Here is a 23,412-nt window from a genome sequence, read left to right as displayed (position 1 = left end):
ACACTCTCAATCTCTCTTGATCATTACACTCTCTCATTTCTAAACTTACATGGTATCAGAGCCTTGTTGCTCCTCTCTCTAAACACTTCGTTCATCACTCACTTCCGCACTCTTTTACTTCCCTTCACAAACGTTCAATTTCTTGATTCTTTCTCTTTAACTGTTGGGTAAACTTATTGACCATTGGACAAAACTCCATGGAAAGCACCAAAACCTTGATTGTTCCAGTTACTCTCAAAGGAGAGAACTATTTATTGTGGGCAAGAACCACAAAGACGGCTCTATGTGGCCGAGGGCTTTGGACCCATGTGACATCGAGTGAAGCTCCAAAAGGCGAGCCTATTGAAGACGGCAAAGTTGTGGCCGCAAGTGGTGAAGAAAAGTGGTTTCAAGAAGACCAAAGTGTTCTCGCCATCATACAAAACTCTCTTGATGCTCCAATACTCGAGGCCTACTCGTATTGTGAAACGGCCAAGGATCTATGGGATACCTTGCAAATTGTCTTTGGTAACACTACCAACTTAAACCGAGTCTTTGAGGTCAAGAGAGCTATCAACAACCTAAGCCAAGAAGACATGGAGTTCACCAAGCACTTTGGGAAGTTCCGGTCTCTTTGGGCTGAGCTTGAAATGCTTAGGCCAGCGACACTTGATCCGGCTATCTTGAATGAGAGGCGTGAGCAAGACAAGGTGTTCGGCCTCCTCCTTACACTGAATCAATCCTACAATGACCTTATCAAGCATATCTTGAGGTCGGACAAGCTTCCTAGCCTAGAGGATGTGTGTAGTCATATTCAAAAGGAGCATGGCTCCATGGGGCTGTTTGGTAACAAGGGGGAGCTTGTAACCGCCAACCAAGCTGATGTAGCGACCGCAAACAAGGGCTACTATCGAGGCGACGACAAGAATCCTTTAGTGTGCCACCACTGCAAGAAGCCGGGCCATTTCAAGAATCAGTGTTGGATTCTCCACCCACACCTCCGAGCAAACCGGCCAATGAACAACCGTGGAGCACCAAGAGCTCATCAAGCGACTGTGGAGACGCCAAGTGTAGAATCAAATCAGCGAGCCTCGGACGTGAACGAAACTGCCATGGCCGCAAACAGTGACCTAGTCAGGAAGTCTGACCTTGACGCTCTAATCAAAGCGCTCAAAGAGAACTCCGGTAACTCACTTCTTGCTTTAAAACCAGATAAACATCTTATAGTTGATTCCGGTGCATCTCATCACATGATTAGTGATTCTAGACTAATGAGTGATATTAAACCGGCTAATGGTAATGTTGTGATAGCAAATGGTGAGAAAGTGCCGGTTAAAGGCATTGGAAATTTGAGATTATTTGATAAGGAAACTAAAGCCTTCTATATGCCAAATTTTACTTCTAACTTGTTATCAGTTAAGAGAGCCACTACTGATTTAAATTGTTGTGCAATATTTGGTCCTAACAAGGTGCATTTTCAGGATATTGAGACAAGTAAGGTTCTTGGTCAAGGAAGTTCCAAGGATGATCTCTATGTGCTTGGGGACTTGAATTTATCTTCTTCTGCTTCTTGTCTTAATTCGGTTGTTGTTAAACCTAATGACTCTATTTTACATGCTAGGCTAGGACACCCTCACACTAGAGCCTTAGCTTTAATGTTTTCTAATATTTCTTTTAAAAATGATGAGTGTGAGACTTGTATTCTTGGTAAACATTGCAAGGCTGTTTTTCCTAAATCTGTTACTATTTATGAAAAATGTTTTGATTTAATTCATTCTGATGTTTGGACATCTCATTGCTTATCTAGAGAAAATCAAAAGTATTTTGTGACTTTTATTGATGAAAAATCAAAATATACTTGGATAACTTTGCTTCCTTCTAAGGATAGAGTTCTTGAGGCTTTTACTAATTTTCAAAATTATGTCACTAACCATTATCATGCCAAGATTAAAATTTTGAGATCAGATAATGGTGGAGATTACACAAGCCATGCCTTTAAGCAATATCTAGCCAAACATGGAATTCTTCACCAAACTAGTTGCCCATACACACCACAACAAAATGGAGTGGCTGAGAGGAAGAATAGGCATCTCATTGAGGTAGCAAGGTCTATGATGTTCCACACAAGAGTTCCAAAACGCTTTTGGGGAGATGCTGTACTCACAGCGTGTTATCTTATCAACCGCACACCAACAAAGATCCTCAACGACTTGTCTCCATTTGAGGTATTGAACAATGAAACACCTACATTTGATCACTTACGAGTGTTTGGTTGTGTGTGCTATGTGTTGCGACCAGGTGAACTAAGGGACAAGCTTGATGCTAAGAGTACTAAGGCTATGTTTATCGGCTATTCGGCAACTCAAAAAGGGTATAAGTGCTATGACTCGGAGACAAGGAGAGTTCTAGTGTCTCGTGATGTCAAGTTTGTGGAGTCACAAGGATTTTATGACGAAAAGAACTGGGATGAGCTTCGCAACCTCTCGACCTCTTCATCTGATCGGACACGCAACCTCCGAGTGATTCTTGAGAGACTCGGTATTGAGAATGATCGGATCATCAACGAGCCGGCCAGACCACCATCACCTGAACGTCCTGAGCCATTGAATGAGCCTGACCTTGATACACCAGAGTATCCTGAGATACATCCCAATGACGAGACTGAGCTGCCCGCGGATTCAACCGAGCTGCCCGAGGATAACAATGCCGAGTCACCCGAGGAACCGGCCGAGCAACTTGAGGAAATCATTACACCAGGGAGAGCCAGCTCGGAGGCTGGAACTATAGTCCCTCTTCGACGTAGCCAACGTCTCAAGTTTCCCCCATCCAACTGGAAGAACACACGAGTGTACTACAACAACATAGCCGTTGCACACCCGATTCAAGACGTATGTACTCTGGCGCACTTTCCGATGGAACATCAAGTCTTCCTTGGCCAAATTGACAAACATTGGGCTCCCCAGACCTATGATGAAGCCAAGGACCACAAGGTTTGGTGCGACGCCGTCGATGCCGAAAATACGGCCATGGTGCAAAATCACACATGGGACGAGTCCGACTTACCCAAGGGCAAGAAAGCTGTGACCTCTCGGTATATCTTCACTATCAAGTATAAGAGTAATGGGGAGATTGAACGTTACAAGGCCAGACTTGTGGCTCGTGGGTTTATGCAAACGTATGGGGAGGATTACAAGGATACGTTTGCTCCGGTGGCCAAATTACACACAGTTCGAGTTATTCTCTCCTTGGCCGTAAACTTGGACTGGGATCTATGGCAAATGGATGTGAAGAATGCGTTCTTACAAGGCGAACTTGAGGATGAGGTCTACATGCGGCCACCGCCTAGCTTAGAGGACACCATAGGCCCGGGCAAGGTACTGAAACTCAACAAGGCGATATATGGCCTTAAGCAATCACCTAGAGCTTGGTACCACAAGTTAAGCACAACCTTGCTTGGGAGAGGCTTTCGCAAATCAGCATCGGATCATACACTCTTCACTCTACCAAGTAACAAAGGTATAATAGTCATTCTAGTATATGTTGATGACATCATCATATCTGAAAGTGACAAGGTAGGCATTCAAGAGACCAAGGAATTTATTAAGTCAGTTTTTGATATTAAAGACCTTGGAGAGCTTAAGTATTTTCTTGGTATAGAAGTGTATAGGTCTGATGAAGGATTGTTTTTATCACAAAGAAAATATGCACTTGATCTCTTAAGTGAAGCAGGAAAGCTTGGATCAAAGGCTGTGACTACACCACTTGAAGAAAACTACAAGACAGCCGGAAAGGGGGAGCCTCCATTCGAGGATGTCACGCGATATAGACGCCTAGTGGGTAAGCTTATATATCTAATCATAACTAGGCCTGATCTTTGTTTTGCTGTGAACCAGGTGAGCCAACACATGCAAAACCCAACTAGACATCACTGGAACATGGTGAACCGAATCCTCAAATACATCAAGGGTGCTCTGGGACAAGGCATATGGATGGGCAGAAATAAGAGCACCGAGTTAATAGGATATTGCGATGCAGATTATGCCGGAGACCATGGGGATCGTTGCTCAACCACAGGATAATGCACGTTTTTAGGAGGGAACCTAGTCACTTGGAAAAGCAAGAAACATAAGGTTGTCTCGCTATCTAGTGCGGAGTCCGAGTATAGGGCCATGAGGAAGTTAACAACCGAGCTTATGTGGCTTAAAGCTCTATTGAAGGACCTTGGAGTCGAATCATCAACACCTATCACTATGCATTGTGATAATGAAGCAGCCATCCACATCGCCACCAATTCCGTATTCCACGAGAGAACGAAACATATCGAGGTTGACTGCCACAAGGTGCGAGAGCAGATTCAACTTGGTGTCACGCTTCCATGCCATACCGACACCAAAGAGCAACTAGCCGACATTTTCACAAAGGCGGCTAGTCCACAACTGTGTGAATACATTCACCCTAAGCTTGGACTCATGGACCTCACCAAACCTTGAGATCCTATACTCTTTTTCCTTAAGTATAGTTTTTTCCAAGTGGTTTTCTATACTAAAGTTTTAATGAGGTAGGTGATCAATGGTTCAAGCTTGTGTCATGGGGTCCAATGACTAAGCTTGAGGGGGAGTGTGATTTGGGAACTTGATCACCGTGTCCGTACAACGGCCATCCGTACAACCTCCGACGGGCCGTCCGTACGATCGTGAGGCCTAGTGGTGAGAAGCCCATGTAATGTCTCACAAGCCTCATGTGAAAGACTTACCAAGTCTCTAGAACCTTCTTTCCCAACCGTTGGAGATTCAAAGCAAGTGGGAAGCCAAAGTCAATTTAGTATCACATGTTTAGTTAAGGAGTCTTAGATGTCTCTATCACTAAGATAATCGTGTAGCATATTGTAAAGAATATTCCCTAGCTGTATTGTCTATATTTAGGTTGTAACTATGTTCTAATTGAAGTAAGAAGCTTTATTCTTCTTCTATACTCTCCCTCTTACACTCTCATACTCTCTTGTGCGAACACTCTCAATCTCTCTTGATCATTACACTCTCTCATTTCTAAACTTACATTCTGATCTTCAGTCTTTTCGAGAAGACAATAATAAGCTACCGGATCTCCAAGCAGTTGAGCAGGCAGTAGAAACTGTTCCGGACATCCAAACAACTGAGCTACAAGAAGACAATGCTCCTCAAAATACTGGTCCTACAGGAGATGCTGGTCCTACAGAAGAGCCTCTTCCAAGCCAACCTACACATAAGATGATCACACGGTCAAAAACTGGCATTCGTAAACCAAATCCGAGATATGCACTCATGACTCACAAAGTGTCATATCCGGAGCCTAAAACTGTAAAAGAAGCCTCGGAACATGAAGGATGGAATAATGCAATGGGTGAGGAAATGAGTAATTGTAAAGAAGCAAATACCTGGTCTCTCACTCCGCCTACACCAGATATGCATATTCTGGGATGCAAATGGGTATTTCGCACAAAGTTGAATGCTGATGGATCCCTGGACAAGCTTAAAGCGAGATTAGTTGCACAAGGTTTTGACCAAGAGGAGGGAATTGATTACCTCGAGACCTATAGTCCAGTGGTCAGAACACCCACAGTTCGCTCTGTTCTTCACTTGGCTACCATCATGAACTGGGAAATAAAACAAATGGATGTTAAAAATGCTTTTTTACACGGTGATTTAACAGAGACAGTATATATGAAGCAACCTACCGGGTTTGTGGATCCAACAAAGCCAGATCATGTCTGTAAGTTGCATAAGTTACTCTACGGCCTCAAGCAATCACCGAGGGCCTGGTACGACAAATTCAGTAAGTTCTTACTTGAATTTGGCTTCTACTGCAGTCAGTCGGATCCGTCTCTGTTTGTCTACATCAAAGATGATGCTATGATCATTCTCCTTTTGTACATTGATGACATGGCTATAACAGGCAACAGTTCCGCGGCTCTGTCAAAATTGCTAGAAGAGTTAAACAAGCAATTCAGAATGAAAGATCTGGGAAAACTACATTATTTTCTTGGCATCCAATTTCAATATCACTCAGGGGGAATCTTTCTTTCTCAACAGAAGTATGCAGAAGACTTACTGGTGGTAGCTCAGATGGAAAAGTGCAACCCGATGCCAACTCCCTTGCCCCAAGACATTCATCGACGTATCGAAAATGATACTCCTTTCCCCAATCCGAAGTACTTTCGCAGCTTGGCTGGTAAGCTTCAGTACTTGACTCTTACTAGGCCTGATCTCCAATTCGCTGTGAATTTTGTCTGTCAGCGGATGCATGCTCTGATGTAATCAGATTTCAACCTGCTTAAGAGGATTCTCTGATACGTTAAGGGCACAATATCAATGGGAATTTCGTTTTATAAAAACACTGATTGCACAGTTCGAGCTTATAGTGATAGTGATCACGCCGGCTGTGACCTCTCTCGACGTTCCACTGGTGGCTACTGTACGTATCTAGGCAAGAATATCATCTCTTGGGCTTCTCAGAAACAAGACTCGGTCTCTAAGAGTTCCACTGAAGCGGAGTATCGAGCTCTTTCAGAAGCTGCATCCGAGGTGACTTGGCTCTGCAAGATTCTCAAGGATCTTCGGATTCCTCTTTTCAAAGCACCGGAGCTCTTCTGCGACAACCTCTCTGCCGTCTATTTGACTGCGAATCCGGCTTTCCACAAACGCAGCAAACACTTTGAAACCCACCATCATTACGTCCGTGAGAGAGTCGCTCTTGGAACCCTGACTGTCACGCACATCCCTGGTGAGTTTCAACTCGCCGACATCTTCACAAAATCCTTACCGATCGGAGCTTTTGAACATTTGCGGACCAAACTCGGCGTGTCCTTTCCACCCACTCTGAGTTTGAGGGGGGCTATAAGCAGGATTCCTCATGACCATCACGGATCTAGTGTGAGAACAGAAAAGAATGAGAAGAAGATGAAAGTACATCTTAGATCTATCGAACAGAATGAGACAGAAGCAAAAGGGTCACCACAAACTTTTGTCTAAGCAAACGGGCCAACACAGAGCAAGGCCCAATAAGGCTGTCAAAGTAATTTACAGACCCAAGTCCATTAGTGAACCCAACAATACAACACAAGCTTCTCCCTTCCAGAATATTCCTGCACAAGAAGACAAGTCAAAGATTGAGACAAAGATTGAGACAAAAGGAACTTCACATAAGCTGCCAAAGAAGGAAAAGGAGAAGGTTAACTGTAACACTCAAATAGAGCTAGCCAATAGGTTTGCAATACTTGGCATTGAGGAGTAACCCTAAAACCCTAAGGTCTCATGTATATATAAAGACCCACTATTGTAATAAGCAGTCAAATAAGGAAATGCAATAATAAGAAATGCTTATCTTCTTTATATCTTGACTGTCTCACTCTATCTTCAAGAAACTCCCAAGAAAAGAGATGAACAAATAAATTAATAATCCAACGCGGTTGTTGTTAGTGGGGTTATATATGGGTATGGATGATTGAAACATATGCAGAACAGAAGTCGTCATGGTTTTCCGGGATGACGTTTACATCTTTTGCCGAGATTCAAGTGGAAGTCGCTTTTCTTCATTATTATTAGCGGCTCTACTCAGTCGGCAAATAAAAGTCTTTGAAGATATCTCCAACAGTCCCAGACAAAGTGAGCATGTTGACGTTCTAGCAATAGACGAATCCAAGGTTTTAGTGATTGTCTTCAGTGCTACTTTAATACAACGTCGACGGTATTGGAATTTGAAAAAGCTTGAGACGATCATAAAGGGGGAAAGAACCGCCGGACAAGTTATCATACCGGTGTTCCTTGACACAGAGCCTTGCCATCTAGTAGCCGATGAAGTCTTCGCTAGATTTAAAATTGGCAAGGAAGAGGCGGTTAGATGGGTCGATGCTGTAACCAAAATTGCTGCGCTACCTGGCCGGATGTATGCAAGGTTCCACTTCTTCTTCTTCTTTAGCATTCATTTTTTGTTTCAAATTGTTAAAAAACAACATCCATGTAATATTGATGTAATATGTTCAGGGATGAGAGCGTGTTTGTGGAGAAGATTTTTCTCAAAGTCATGAAGATTGTGAAGCCTAACAAGCCGATAGTGAAAAATAGAAGCCGGTGTTCCATTGCAATGACCTTCCTCGTCATCATCAATTTGCTCGTGAGATTGCTTCAGTGGTTGCGGACCGGTGTTCTTTCGTTGGCAAGCCTTACTTCGCAAGACTCTCTTTAGCAATGGCAATTGTTTCTGTTGTCCTCTCCATCATTGACCTCACTTACAAAATCCGAGTCCATAAACTTTGTTTCCGTTGCAAGTGGCCTTAACCTTGGTTCTACTATCCATCACGTGGCTACAACAGAATCTTCGCAAGTTTCTCGGATACGGTCTTATTGTTCTGTGGCGTTGGTCAGCTACTAGTGTCGTCGATCAATTGGGGTTTTGTCGAGAAAAAACGCCGTGAGGGTCCTATCAACGTATCAGTGACGGCACTCTTCTTTGCTATCGGTATGGTAATCTCCAAGTTCTTGGAGAAGCCGGCCAGCCATTTGAAGGACAACTGACTCTAACAAAAATGTCTTGATTGTTTTAACAGTAGTTTTTCTTAGCACAAGACATTGCCAAAAGTGTGATCAGTTTGGCTTCCACTCTTGCATTGAAAGAAGAATTAAGGGTTTAGTCTTTTATTTCCTTCCCCTTTTGATTTGGTTTGCTCTGTTCTGCGTTTAGTCTTTTAAAAATTTACCTACAATATACTGAAGTACCAATCAAACCCATTTAGAGTGTGAAACATCTTGACACTGTAAAGATGTTTAATGATTTTGATGAAAATTTGTGTGAATACACGATGCAGTTCCGAAACAAACGAGAATATTCATATCTCGCTTTCCAAGATTTCTTTATTACAAGACTGCTTATGTATGTTCTTCTCCCTACTGTCCTAATAATGCCTATGTTCGCTTAGGAGAATGGCCGATAATGTTCTTGACTACCAAATTCTTCTTAAGTTATATATATTAACCAGGAAACTCCCATTGAAACAAGGAGAATTCATGAAAACCTAACTGGAACCGCGACGAACACTTTCTTCGGTTCGTGCAAGCGCATCGGTTAGCACGTCTATTGTCCAGTTTTTCAAGTCATCCTGATGAAAAAGGAAACAAGTAAGAAGTCTGATCATCAAACGACGATATGATTTAGCAAATGACAGTAAGGTTTGATGATTGAATATAGGTTTTTTTTACCTTGCGCACAGGTTCTCCAGTTCTAATTTGTGCATTTGGGCGAGCAAGCTTGGACTCAAAAGGTGTTCTTGGCCTTACTTCTCTAAACTCATCCCACTCCTCACGTTCGATCATCCGCACTGTGCCTTGCCCCGGTGGTGCATTCTTTATCTTGCGTTCAATCATTTCTTGCGATTTTGAATCATCGATCTAACAACAAACCAATAATGAGAAACAGCAATTTCCTCAGGATTCATCTTTATCTAATCACTCAATTGCACAAAGAAATTATAAAGCAGTGTAACAGCTCAATTACGAAGCCACATCTACTTAACAGCTGCTAAGACATTAACAAGGAAGACACACTCATAGAGAGAGATGACATAGAAAGGCTTACCATCATTAACACCTTTGCAAACAATGCGATACCGACAACGGCGAGGAACATAGGCATGGTTGCTGTGTCCAGATACGATCTTGATTCTGGAACTTCAACTAGAAACTGATTCTTTACTGGGTTCCTTCGCTTCTTACTTTTTTGCAAATCGGCTAACTTCTTTCTTAAGGTTTCTGTTGGGGCATCATTAGACGGTGAATGAAATCTTCTCTTAAGCAATGTAAATAACTGACTCTGCCGAGACATCATAATAACCAGGAGCAGGGAATCTTCTTTCTATGTCAAAGAATAGACAAAAAAAAAAACACAGTTTAGCCAAATTGGAATCAAGGAAACGATGGAACCATTAGCCAAACTCCAACACAAAACATCAAGCAGAAATAAACGTTCAATAGGCATTTATTTGCATCTTTTGTTTAATCAGAGAAAGTAAGATGCAACAGATATAGACTTAGATGAAACTATTAAGTCTCTCTTTTTTATTTAACCAGCAGCCCTCTTAGAAGAACACACCCATCCTATACATAGTAGACAACACAAATCCTCTCTCATAATGACCTCAACAAAAAAAAAAAACACTTCAGATATCTTCACGGAAGCTAACAATACTAAAACTAATCTCGATGTGCAAACTTAATTGCGACCACTCTGCTAGATGCTAATGAACTATGCTAAATGAATTGAGTGACATGTTCAAAACAAAGAACCACAAATTTTCAAGAACTAATCCAACTTAGGTAGCAAGATAACACTGTAAATTATAATAAATCCAATCTCGAATGTTAAATAACATTTCGCTGCGGCATTGTAACGAACACTTTGTGTGCAGCTTTTCCTCAACATGAGAGATACGAAAGATTAGACATTTTTTGCAGCAAGGACTAGTGGGAAATGAAAATAGGTGCGTAGGGAAAAAATTGGCTATAAAACCCAGAAAGATCATTCACCAAACAGATCAACGAAACTTATTCAGAATGAATTAGTTCAATGATTAAATCTCTTAAGTGAAGAGAGGTTATAAGATGAGGAGCTTGCAGATGTAAACGTACCAGATCAAGAGTGATTGGGTAGACAAAACGAGACTTGTTTTGTCGCCAAAGTCTTCTTCTTCGTTTAGGGCATCATCTCCAACAAGTCTCCTGGTTTGGACTCCAACAATGGATCCTCGAAAAATCTTTTAAAATTAATTAATTTGCAATATAGTCCTTAATATTTACAAAAGTTAGTAATAATAATAAAAATTCATAAATAAATATAAAACTTACAATTATCTATATATAATAGCAAACCCACTTTTTTGTGTCAATTTTTAATCCAACGGATGAGATTAGTTCCAGTTTTAATCCAACGGTTTAAAATTATTAATCGTGTCTTTTCGTCGCACCCCCATCTTTCAAAAGTCACACCTCTTAGTTTTTGCATCTTTTTGTTGTACCTTATGGTTTCAAAAATAACATCCATTAATTTTTACACCTTTTAAATCATACATCTTAGTCTTTGCATCTCTTTGTTGTACCTCCTGATTTCAAAAATCACATCCATTAATTTTTACACCTTTTAAATCACACCTCTTAGTCTTTGCATCTCTTTGTTGTACCTCCTGGTTTCAAAAATCACATCCATTAATTTTTACACCTTTTAAATCACACTTTCTTAGTCTTTGCATCTCTTTGTTGTACCTCCTGGTTTCAAAAATCACATCCATTAATTTTTACACCTTTTAAATCACACCTCTTAGTCTTTGCATCTCTTTGTTGTACCTCCTGGTTTCAAAAATCACATCCATTAATTTTTACACCTTTTAAATCACACCTCTTAGTCTTTGTATCTCTTTGTTGTACCTCCTGGTTTCAAAAATCACATCCATTAATTTTTACACCTTTTAAATCACACCTCTTAGTCTTTGCATCTCTTTGTTGTACCTCCTGATTTCAAAAATCACATCCATTAATTTTTACACCTTTTAATTTCACATATTTATGTGTTACACCTCTTTGTTGTACCTCCATGTTTCACATCTATTAATTTTTACACCTTTACATTTCACACATCTATGTCTTACATCTCTTTGTTTATTATATATAAACTTTTCTTGACTACATAAACAAGTTTCAAAAAATTGTTTTCTGAGTACTAAAGAATTGTATTATTGAAGTATTTTCTTAACTTTCAAACATCAATCTCTAATTCAAGGTAATTTAATATTTTTGCTGCGAATGACCTGTAGTGTTTCTCGGTTAGATTATTATTACTGTTAGTCGACACTATTAAGTTCATACATTAATCTTAGTTTTGTTAACTTTTAGTCTCTTCAAAATTTTTAGCCTTTCCGGTTTTCATGTTTTTGCATGGCTAATGTTATTAAGTACGTGTGCCATATTTTTTGCATGGCTAACGTTTTTGATTCTCAATGTGCAGATTTTATTTTTTAACTTTTTGGAAAAACCAAAACCAAGATACGAGAGGCATGATAATATGCAGTGATGCTAGAGCTACGGATAAGCCAAATTTTTTTAACAAACATGGTATAATTATAATTTTATATATGTTCTTATTTTAACCTATTTATTTTTTCTAACAAACATGGTATAAATGTTATTTTTTTTCCCATTAGATGTTCATGATCTAGGTTAGTTAACATTTTTTGTAAATAAAGTTTTTTAAAATTTTAGTTGAATTATAATTTCTTATACTTTCTGGGTATCAAACATTTTGATAATATATAGAAATATTACAAATGAGCATGGAAATAGAGAGTGCCGAAGAAAAAGCCAGACATACTTGTGACAACACAAAATCAAATTTTAGAAAGCGTAAGCACGACCAAATGACAAGTCAAGTTAGAAAGAAAATATCTACTAAAGGTAACTTATTTAGTCTTTGATGACTTTCTAATCTGTATATACAACTTTTTAAAAACATAATGTATAACAGTTACTTTGAGTGGAATCTGCCAAAAAAAAAGAAAATGCAAGAAATTTATAAAATTAGTGTTTAACATAAAGAAGAGAACATCAAAAAGTAAGATATTATTATCACCTGTTTCACCACATCGACTTCGTTTTCGCTGTCGCTTATTGAAGAACATGATGGTACCGATTCATAGACATAAGTGGGAAATCAAATAGAAGGGGATGCAGCCTGGATGGAGAGCAGCCGACACGGTGGAATGGGATGGATTGGGAGAGACCAACATAAAATCCTCTGTTCTATATTTTTTTAATTTTCTGAACTTTTGTAGTTTAATTGAATTGCTTTGATTGAATAGCTGATGAGTGTACAAGTTTTTGTCTATATGCATTCTTAGTCTGTTACGTCTTGATTTTTTTTCTTTTCCAAAGAGGAATATGTGATCTGAAGCAAATATTACAAATCCATGTATCAAATGTGTTAGTAGGAAATAAGGCAATCAAGATTAACCCGTTAAAAGGGAGGAAAGAAGGGGGTCTTTTGAGGGAAAACATGAGACCAACATGCATGGAACTGAAAGCATTATAGCCAAATATATATCTCTAAAAGTTGTAGCTGAAGAATGTGCGTTACTCTATACTAACCAATTAGGTTTGATTGGTCGGTCATATAAAACTCGGTTTTGTACATATCTAAAAGTGAGAGAAAAAAACATCCACAAGCATAAGTGAAATTTTATATATGGTTAAAAGTAATGTTCATAGTAAATCATTTGTATACAAACTCCACTTGCTTACAGCATCGAAATATTGATTGTGATTTGTGAATCAGTAATCTGTGGAAAGAGAAATCGCGTATCAAAGTGAAGGGGAAACGAAACTCAATCCAGCCATCTACTCTGATCCTAATCTTCAACCTTCCTTCGACAAGTGGCATTTAGTACTTTCTCGATATAGTAAATAAACCAAGAGAGAAACAGCCTCATATGTATTTCGATTGATAATGATCAACAACAAAGACAATTTCTAATAGCAAATTAAGAAAGGATACCAATATATAGTACCATATGGTCGGAGACAAACATAAGTGAACTTTTATATATGGTTAAAAGTAATGTTCATAGTAAATCAAGCTCTAAAAAAGGCTAACTTTTGTGTGTGACAACATAAAATATAATAACATTGAAATGAATCTTTGGCTTTTTAATCAGCAGAAAGCAATAGCAAGAAATGAAAACGATCAAATTGATTGAGAAAAGAAAGAATTTAGGATGAATTACAAATGTTAAATTTCAATTTAGGATTTCACCTCCCCGTGCGGCAACGCACGGGTCGCTTTCCTAGTATATTATAAAAAGAAAAATCATATTTTAAACCATCAAAATGTCATTGAGTAGCACTTTAAACCTTGCGATTATTTCATTAACACTATAAACCTTTAAAATAATTTTACTAATGCTTTAAATCTTAAAACTAACATTCTTGTTTGCACCGGCATTAACAATGACAGAACAGTAATATCCGTAAAATAGTTAAACTATGCTGGTTTCGTTTAAATATTTGTTTAATTTAATTTAATTATTTATTACAGTTGATAAAAAAAATTAAAAACAAAAAAATATATCAAAGCAAAAAAATTGAAGAATCAGGGGTAAGATTAAAACATTTGATAAATCTAAAATTGAAGACGACAACATATTTAGAAGATTCATTGGTTTCCAATGAGAAGTGATTCGATTTAATCAGAATCCAGAGGAAATGCATTTATTTAAAAGATTAATAATATGAAGAATGACGTTTTAAAAGTTTTGTCTACAATGAAGATGAATACAAATTTATCCTTTTCTCTTTTTATTTATTTATAAAAACTAAAACTAATTAATATTTAAATTAAACCAACATAGTTTAACTATTTCGCGTTGACGAATATTATTATTCTGTTAATTTTTATGGCGGTACAAATATGAAAGTTAGTTTGAAGGTTTAAAATGCTAGTAAAATCATTTTGAAGGTTCAAAGTGTTAGTAAAATCATTTTAAAGGTTTATAATGTTAGTGAAATTCTCTCCAGGTTTAAAGTGCTACTCAGTTACACTTTAAATGTTTAAAATGTGATTTTCCCTATTATAAAACACACAATATAATTTATTTTATCATACAACACATAATCAATACATAGTAATGTTACATCTTATTATATATAATTAGATTTTGAAAGTTAGCCAGATTTTGATATGTGTAGAAGTTAATATTTAATAAGAGGAATTTTATATTACAAATATATATATATATATTGTTTTAAAAAATATTAATAATATAAAAAGATAATTATTAAAAAAATTACAAAATTTAAAAAAATTTTAAAATAATTATAAAGAGTCATATATATATTTTATAAAATTAAAAATTATAACATTATTTACTTATTCTTCATTTTAAGTTATTAATTATACAGAAAAAAATAGAATTGAGATTAAGGAAAATATACACTTAATTATTTAATTATAAATTTTGTAAATACTAACTTTTATATAAACAAAGATCGTCTCATATTTTTCATCTAACAAAAAAATTTATTCAAAAACAATTATTTCAACTTTGTTCTATTGGTAAAAAAAATTTAATGGGAATGTAAACTTTTCTTATTTTTTAAACCAAAAATTTCTCCTACTTTCTCCTTTTTTAGTTTTGAATAGGTAAGATTAATATGTTAACCAAAAAAAAATTAATATATGCGTCTTTTTTTCTAATATTTTAATATTTATTGTAGTATTTCTAGATTATTTTATTTAATATATACTTTCATCTTTGAATTATTTAGGATTCATAGATTATTGTGCTTAAAATTTTCTATTATTTATTTAATTATGTCAAATTAACTTTTTTCTAATTCTTCAACCTTGATTAGTTGATCATAGACATTTTTTCTGCAAACATAATTGTTACCATTCATTCAATCCCAAAAAGAGATAACGAGTAGAAACTCAGCAATCTAATGGTTAGATAAAATAGGCTAATCAAACACAAAAATGGATATAATTGCATTATAAGAGCAGCAAACATCAAAGGATAACTTACCACAGGATAAAGCTGGTCAAAGTCGAGTCTACTAGTAAGAACCCATCGATACTTTGCTTTCAAGGAGAAAATGGCTTGGTCTCCTCCTTCCAAGAGGTGGCCCTCGTCCAAAAAAATCCTTTCCCACTCAACTGAGTGGAGTGGCCCGATAGTTTTTGGCTTTTTTCCTTGTATCTCTTTATGGGTATCGCAAAAATGTTGTGGCTTGACAGACCGAAGTAGCTTGTGGCAGTGTGGGCAACCCAAGGTTTTGTCAACGCTCCTCCTGACTGTTTCATAACTACTGATGACAAAATCAAAACATGTCAGGTCTTCAACATCACATCCATCATCAACCACCAATACTCTAGCGCTGCTAGTAAGTTTTGCAATATTCTCTTCCCACTGAGACAGAGAAAGAAATGGGAAACAATAAGCGTTTTGGATAATGGCAAATTCTCCTCTAGAGTCAGCAGTAATGGGTATATGCTCTAATATAATTTATTTTATCATACAACACATAATCTATACATAATACAAGTTACATGGTAATATAAATTACATATAATAATAAAACACATAAACATAAGTTTTACAAAGTTACATATGAAATAGCAAATTAATCAAACATTATTTCTGTAATATTTTTGTGATTTTGGAGGTTCAGGATCTGATTTACTGGAATACTAGTATTTTGGTACAATTTGTAATATATGTAATATCTATGTGTATAAGTAATTTGCTTTAATTTGTGTTAAGTTTGTTTAGTGTATTTTTATTTTGTGTGATCTTTATTTAATGTATTTTTCCTTTTTTTGTGAACTTTGTTTTTAATATTATATTTTATTTTGTGACCTTTATTTTTCATGTTACAAAATATGTTTTTCTATTTAATTTATTTTAGTGTGCTTAAGTTCTCTTAATTAAATTTTCTATCATTATTTGTGAAAGACATAATTATAGAAGCCAAACTGAAAATAAAAAGTAGCTTCAAAATCTCAAATTTCACTATTCAAAACCTTAAATTTGATGAGGTCTTAATGATTTGTTGGAATGCCAAAAACCTCAAAATTTGAGAATTTAAGAGTTTGTTGGAGATGCCATTAATTAACCGCGGATGTTCATAAATAAGAACAATTAATTTCTTCTGATCACATAGCACAAAGACTGGACTAGCCTGTATGCTACTACTTAGTATTATATTTTTTACATCACTACTAATCTATAGTTTAAATATTTTTATTATTATTTACTAGGAAAAGTGACCCGTACAGAAATGTGAAATTCTGAAATAAAAGTCAACATTGACAATTCATTGTAAATTTTTATTTTTCTATACTAATTTGATTATTTTCACTGACCCAACCGACTTTTATATGATCAACAAACATAATTAGCTATTATAAAGTAACTCAAATTTTCAGCTCCAAATTTTGGAGATATATATTTAAAAAATACTTTGACATTCTTAGGCATTTTGGTCTCACATTTTGCTTCAAAAAAAAAACTCATTTAAATAAAACTCAAAAATACCTTGAAGAAATGATTAATGCGGTTGGAAAACAATACCAAACAAAAGTTAAATAAAACACTACAACTTTTAGCGAAGATAAATGAATCAACATCAAGAAAACAATTTTTTGATTTTTTTTTATCTTAAAACTTTGAAATAATACTCTAAAATATAAAAACTTGAAAGTTGTTTTGAAGGTCTATAAAAGTTTATATATAAAAACAAAAAGGTGTGAAACAAAAATGTATGAAAAATAATAGGTGCGAACATTGAAAGATGGGGATACAACCAATAAACACGTTGGAATAAAAAAACCTTACAACAGTTGGGACTTGGGATCATTAACAAATCTAAACCGTTAAATGAGATAAGAAAAACAATATTATCCATTATATTAAAATTGACCTCTAAAAATAGGTTTATTATTAGGGTGAGTTACTAGAATATTGCATAAAAGCTTCCTTATTACAAAAGCAACATACAATTGTTTGTAATGACTAGACTAACACCTTGTACCTATACTACCCCTGAAACTAGTGTTGAGAAAAAACGTAATTACGGCTAATGCCATTAGAAAAAGAAAAAAAACATTGGAAGTTGGGACTAAGTCTACCGATCCTTTGATGGTAGATTTATACACGTGGACTGATTAAAGGTGTACGTCAGATATTTTTGGTACACTTAGTTGTAGTCTTGGTACACTTATCGGTCACTGTAGATGGTACACTTAGTTGTAGTGTTGGTACACTTATCGGTGGACGTACATGAAATCGATTCGGTAGATTAAGTTGGTAGAGGAATTTCCCTTTGATGATAGACTTTTGTTTTTAGCGTGTTTAGCGGGAAACGTAAAAGGGTGGGAAGATATTTATGATAGACTAATGGCATGTTGCGACAGATTTTTGCGACAGCCTTCTCTCCTTACAGATATTTTTGGTATACTTTGCTTGTTTTTTGAAATAGTTTTCGTAGTGTTGTGGTAGGCTTCATGTCCGTGGTAGATTTAGTAAGTAAGATTGACAGCTGTAAAGTCTTACCAGAATAACACGAATTTGTTTGAGCTGGCAAAGACAGTATAGCGTTGCGATAGACTTATTGGAGGAAGATCTAAACAGGTTTGTTGTTCTTCCCTAAATCTTTCCTCTGGGTTCATCCATGGAAGAGCAAGATATCGTTTAGGAAATCTATATAACTCACTTTTTATAGGTTTTTAATTTAGAAATCAGATGTTGAGACGAAAATCTATAATAGTTGAGTAAAAACCCCACAAGTGAAACCAAAAAAATAGACATAAGTCGTGAAAAAATTAAGTGAGGCAGGGGAAATTAGGGTTTTCAGTCGTATGTTAGAGGTAGAAGACGAGGATATTATGGTAATTTCGGGTTCATTAAACCTAAAATCGAACGTGTACGTACATATAAACGTCTACGTACATATGAACTTATACATACATAATGTTCTTGAGATTAGTGTACGTACATAACGTTCTTTTGCTTAGTGTAGGTCCATAAATCCGCTTTAATGAACAATATTATTGTAATTTTGTAGTCATCTTCAACATATCTTCTTCTGCAACCCTAGCTAATATTGTCATTGTTGTTCACCGGAAATGGAACAAGTAAGAGATGTTACTAGAAAAAGTAAGAGATGTTACTAGAACAACCTATGTAATTCTTAATTGTTTATTTATTTATTATATTTCCGAAAGCTAATGAATAATAACCACACAAAATTACATTTTAACTATAGAGGGTAATATTTAGATAAATCACCTTGAGCATAAAGTATATGGATGATAGAGACTATATAATCAAATGCAATTGAAAGTTCAAAACAGGTTTCATTCCTCGGATGAAGTCCTTGAGTTCGAATTGATAGTAACAAACTTGCCATCTTTTGTGGTCGTTATGTCTACACAGCAACTGGAATCCTTTTCGGTAAACACTACGGTATCATCCCTCCTATCTGATTCAACATTTGTAACAACAACCCTGCAAAAACATGTCACAGTTGAACAAACAACCCCAAGTTTTATAAAGACAAAAATCTATCAATCTACTACTATTATAAGTTAATGTATTTGCCTGTGAGGTCTTTGGTTTTCATCTGCAACAGTATAAAACAAGGTGACTCCATTTAAAGCCCATGCCAAGCTAACAACTCCATCAACTTCCAACCTCGGAACTAAAAGACCGGTTCTCAAATGCTTAATTTGGAGAAGGAAACGTTCAACTCCTTTGTGAGTTACATGGGTTTCGGAGATAGGTACTGAACCGAACTAGAGAAGATTGACAGCATAAATGATTTGCACCATTAGAGAATTCACTAAAACAGTCTCTGGATCAAACCCATGCTCCCGAATTATTACGTATGGTTTCCTTTAACCAAACTTATGCATCTAATCACATGTCTATAGCTGCATTGATTAAGCTATGAGACATCATAGTCTTGGTATTAAGCTATCTTTACTTCCTCCAATGTACTTAACCTATTACTTACTAACAATTTAAATTAATGGTTCACGAGATTTGTCGTGTGTCGTTCTCGGTTCATAAAAATGGTGTGCAGTTTACAATATGAGAAATATGAATTGTTTGTTCCTTATAGTTGTAGATTTAGAAACTAACTTCAACATAAAACCACCCCAATACTAAAACTCCGGGAGATCAACAAACTAAAAAACACACACACAATATTTTTGAGTTCCTACAAACTGGGGAAAAAAGGACAAAAATACAGTAAAAAGGTAATGAATTGATACATTCAAAAGAGAGAGAGACTCGTGAAGCATTTTAGGAGCGAGGAGAAGGAGAAGAAGAAGATGATAGAAGGTTTTGAACAGCATCCATGCTAGGAATAGCTCCTCTCTCTATTACTGTAATGGCTCCACAAGTGTTTGCGAATAGAAGTGCCTCTCTTAGTTTCTTCTCATCCTGCAAATTCACAATGAGTCAGATTCAGTCTAGTTTATAAACCACAGAAGGTTAAAATGATAGAGATAGAGTAAGTAAAAGTACCTTGAGAAGAGTGAGATCAGAAGCTAAGCTGTTCAACAGACCGCTCCCGAATGCATCTCCTGCGCCGGTTGTATCAACAGGCTTCACTTACTCCACCAACTCTACCTTTAAACTCCTGCAAGAAAATATACAGCTACAAGAATAAGTAATCTAATATCGATTTGATACGGAAGAAGAAGTTTATTCTAAAAGAGAAGCAAACCTGAGTGTAGTATCTACAGCCCTTAGGTCCTTCTGAAACAACGAGAAGCTTGAGATTGGGATGAAAGAGCTTTTGCAACACCACATCATCATCATAAGGATCATCTCCACCAGTCAAGAATGTGATCTCGTCCTCACTGATCTGAGAAACTCTTAGACAAAACTTGTGTCAGTTCAAGTACTACTAGGGATGATGATCTGATCTTCTACCTTAACTTGGAGTAAAAAATATCATATATACCTTTATCACATCTGCTAAGTTCCAAATACTCAGGATCTCTTTCCTTGCAGCATCTTCTGATGGCCACAACGGCAATCTCAAATTCGGGTCATAAGATAAGAGACTCCCTGAAGCTTTAGCGATTTTCATAGCTGCAAGCTGAGTCGAACGGCAAGGCTCCTCAATCAAACTGATGGAACCGTAATGAAAGATCTTGGCCTGTAATCAAACAAAACAACCAGTGGACTTAAGTCTCTCATCTTGGTTTGTGGTTCAAAGTAACTAAAAAATCTAATCTACCTTTTGGATGAGGTTCTTGTCAAGCTCAGATTTCGAGAGAAGCATATCAGCACTAGGGTGCCTGAAGAACAAAAACTCCCTCTCTCCATCAGCTCTTAAAGTGACAAAGGCCAGAGCTGTCCGTGCATTGTGATCAAATCTCATTCCAGAATTGTCGACATTGTTCAGCCTTAGAATATCAGCTAACATACGTCCAAACTCATCATCACCAACCTAATTTTTTTCCAAACAAGATCAAAAACTCATCATCAATTTCCATATCTTTCTTATCCCTCAATGATTCTTCAAATTTCTAATATAGAAAGGTGATCAGATATGGTACTCTAGTACACACCAGATTCATGTTGGCAAGTCATGATCCATGAAACGACTTCATCTTCAGAAACAGTGCCCAGCTTGTCAAGTAAGTCCAGAATGGTGAGTCCCCAGTATGCACCATTCATTCTCAGATGATCCATAACCCAATAACTCCTTGAAGTGCTTCAGCCTTTACACGGGAAGACACTGAGCTATAGCTGTTTATATACTCCAGTGGAAGAATTTATTTAAGATGCGGGGAGGACGGAATCTTCATTTGCTGGGCGAGGTTACAGTGCCCCGAGAACAGCTTCTTCAAAGAGATGATGAAAACCTTTTATGTTCTCCCATCGAGACAGCTTCACACCGTAACTGAAACAAGGCCTAGAGAAAACCCGAAACAATTCAACAGAAAAAGCTGGGCTTTGGACACAAACCCTAGATGTCACTCAACACCAACACAGAGGAAGAACCCGAAGACAAAACAACCGTAATTGCAGAAGAAATGGATTATCAAAGCCAACTCGAAGAAACAAGAAGCTGACTAAATACAAACCTCAGACGAAGCAGCACCACCGAATAGCCAACAGAATCCAAGAGCAAAACTTTTCAGGTCCACCTTGAGAGCAGCCGGAAAAACAAACAGGTCACCACCACTCCCAATCCAACGAGAACAGAGTCGAGAGACCTGAATGTCGAGACAAAAAAACCAGATCGGGAACCAGATCCTCTAAAGCTAGATCGGAAAAGCAAGACGGAGCCACCGGGAATAGATCCATCTAAGAACAACCCCAATCCGCCACAAGACGGAGACGACAAAGCTAAAGGTTGAGATTGATAAAAGGAAAAACAAAAGCAAACTACCAAGAAGAGAAACTACTTAACTACAAAGGAAATGGACCGACGATGGTGCTCTGGAAGCCACCCATCGCTGGTCATCGGGCAAACTTTTTTGTGACGGCTAGGGCAAACAGTTGAGAGAGAAAAAAAGGAAAAGAAGAAAAATAGGAGGAATATTGAACAAATCTCTCCAAAAACACCTAATGAATCAATTTAAGCAGAGATGAGTATTTTGGAATTTTTAAAAAATTCACCTCTAGATCTGTAACAAAAATATGATTTCTTATGTTTGGATGCTATGATTTTGTCGAAGAAGATGAATCAATTAGAAAGAATTATTCTGGTTTTTTTTACAACCAAATTTAATTAGAAATGGCATAAAACGTAATAAAACACACAACTCAGGTATAGAAATAATTTGCAAACTTTTATGTGTTATTCTAGTAAGACAGAAATCTCAACGTGTTAGTCTAGTAATAAACCTACTTTTATGCAATATTCTAGGTAATTTCCCTTATTATTATATATAGATACTATAACAACATTGTGAATTTTTTTTTGTTTGTTGGCAGTAATGGTATTATAACAATCTATTTTGCGACATCAATTGTTGTATAATAATTAACATCAATATGTGAAATCAGTTCTTTGTGATATTTCAAAATTCAAAATATTTAATAGTTGAAATTATATTTTTTTATTTTTTATTTTAAACTTAAATTGTCATATCACTAGAATAACTGTTCTGTATAGTTACGAAATTTAGCTACAAAATAATTAATGGCAAATTTTAACTTCAGAATGTGACAAAATGTTACAAAATATGGTAAAAAAAATTTTGTTGCAAATTAGTTAGTATTCGTAGCAAGTTAATCACAAAACGAGACGAGACATTAGTGTAGCAAATTTACTACTAATTTAGTGACAAAAATGTTTGTAGCCCCTGAGGAATCGTAACTGTTTGTAGGGATGAATTTATTAAAAAGTCGAAATTATTTGCTGCACATGAGTTGTAACAACTGTGACAACTTGTGTCACTCTGAACACGAAGCTAATTGTAACTAATTAGTTACAACATTTGCGTAACAAATGATAAAAAGTTTAAGACGACTCAATGGGTATCCAACTGTCACAAGTTAGAGACGGTAATGGTGTGGCGTTTTGAAGCTAGTTTTGAAGCTAATTGCTACGAATATTTTCGACTTAATGTGTGACAAATAGCGACAGACAAATATCATAAATAGTAGTTATTTGCTACTAATTAACTAGTACCAAATTGGTAGCAAATTTCCACAATTAGTGATGGAGGGAAAATTTGCTACAACCAAATTATTACTAATTTAATGTGTGGCAAAATTGTAACAAATATTTTTTTGCTATAAATAATATGTAATATCTACTAATTAAATCGTAACTATACACAACAATTCTTTCTTCTAGTGTATGGTTATTCATGGACTTCCAATAAAAACAG

General features: G+C 36.3%; 2 protein-coding genes and 1 pseudogene across 4 annotated transcripts; 1 reads left to right on the top strand and 2 right to left on the bottom strand.

Annotated features, from left to right (window-relative positions):
* Window positions 1–7,305: 7,305 nt before the first annotated feature.
* Window positions 7,306–8,830, top strand: LOC104747119 (toll/interleukin-1 receptor-like protein). The gene is made up of 2 exons (XM_010468690.3): window positions 7,306–7,908; window positions 7,998–8,830. The coding sequence occupies exons 1-2, from the start codon at window positions 7,487–7,489 to the stop codon at window positions 8,197–8,199; spliced, it is 624 nt and encodes a 207-aa protein (XP_010466992.2). The 5' UTR covers window positions 7,306–7,486; the 3' UTR covers window positions 8,200–8,830.
* On the bottom strand, window positions 8,742–10,815 carry LOC104747118 (uncharacterized). Of its 2 annotated transcripts, none has more exons than XM_010468689.3 (4): window positions 10,635–10,815; window positions 9,586–9,861; window positions 9,210–9,398; window positions 8,742–9,109 (listed from the first exon to the last, which is right to left on the bottom strand). In XM_010468689.3, the coding sequence occupies exons 2-4, from the start codon at window positions 9,832–9,834 to the stop codon at window positions 9,026–9,028; spliced, it is 522 nt and encodes a 173-aa protein (XP_010466991.1). In that variant the 5' UTR covers window positions 9,835–9,861; window positions 10,635–10,815; the 3' UTR covers window positions 8,742–9,025. The 2 variants fall into 2 exon arrangements, with proteins under 2 accessions (XP_010466991.1, XP_019092078.1); XM_019236533.2 differs by having other exon boundaries at window positions 9,586–9,857; window positions 10,635–10,775.
* Window positions 10,816–19,677: 8,862 nt separating this feature from the next.
* LOC104747117 (putative fructokinase-7) lies at window positions 19,678–22,207 on the bottom strand (annotated as a pseudogene). The gene is made up of 6 exons (XR_015582826.1): window positions 21,136–22,207; window positions 20,802–21,014; window positions 20,523–20,720; window positions 20,283–20,423; window positions 20,081–20,195; window positions 19,678–19,996 (listed from the first exon to the last, which is right to left on the bottom strand). The product of XR_015582826.1 is annotated as a putative fructokinase-7 (transcript).
* Between the last annotated feature and the right edge of the window lie 1,205 nt (window positions 22,208–23,412).

This window comes from Camelina sativa, chromosome 15 (assembly GCF_030686135.1).
Source record: "Camelina sativa cultivar CO46 ecotype springtype chromosome 15, ASM3068613v1".
Classification (NCBI taxonomy): domain Eukaryota; kingdom Viridiplantae; phylum Streptophyta; class Magnoliopsida; order Brassicales; family Brassicaceae; genus Camelina; species Camelina sativa.
This window is presented reverse-complemented; position numbering and strand designations above follow the sequence as displayed.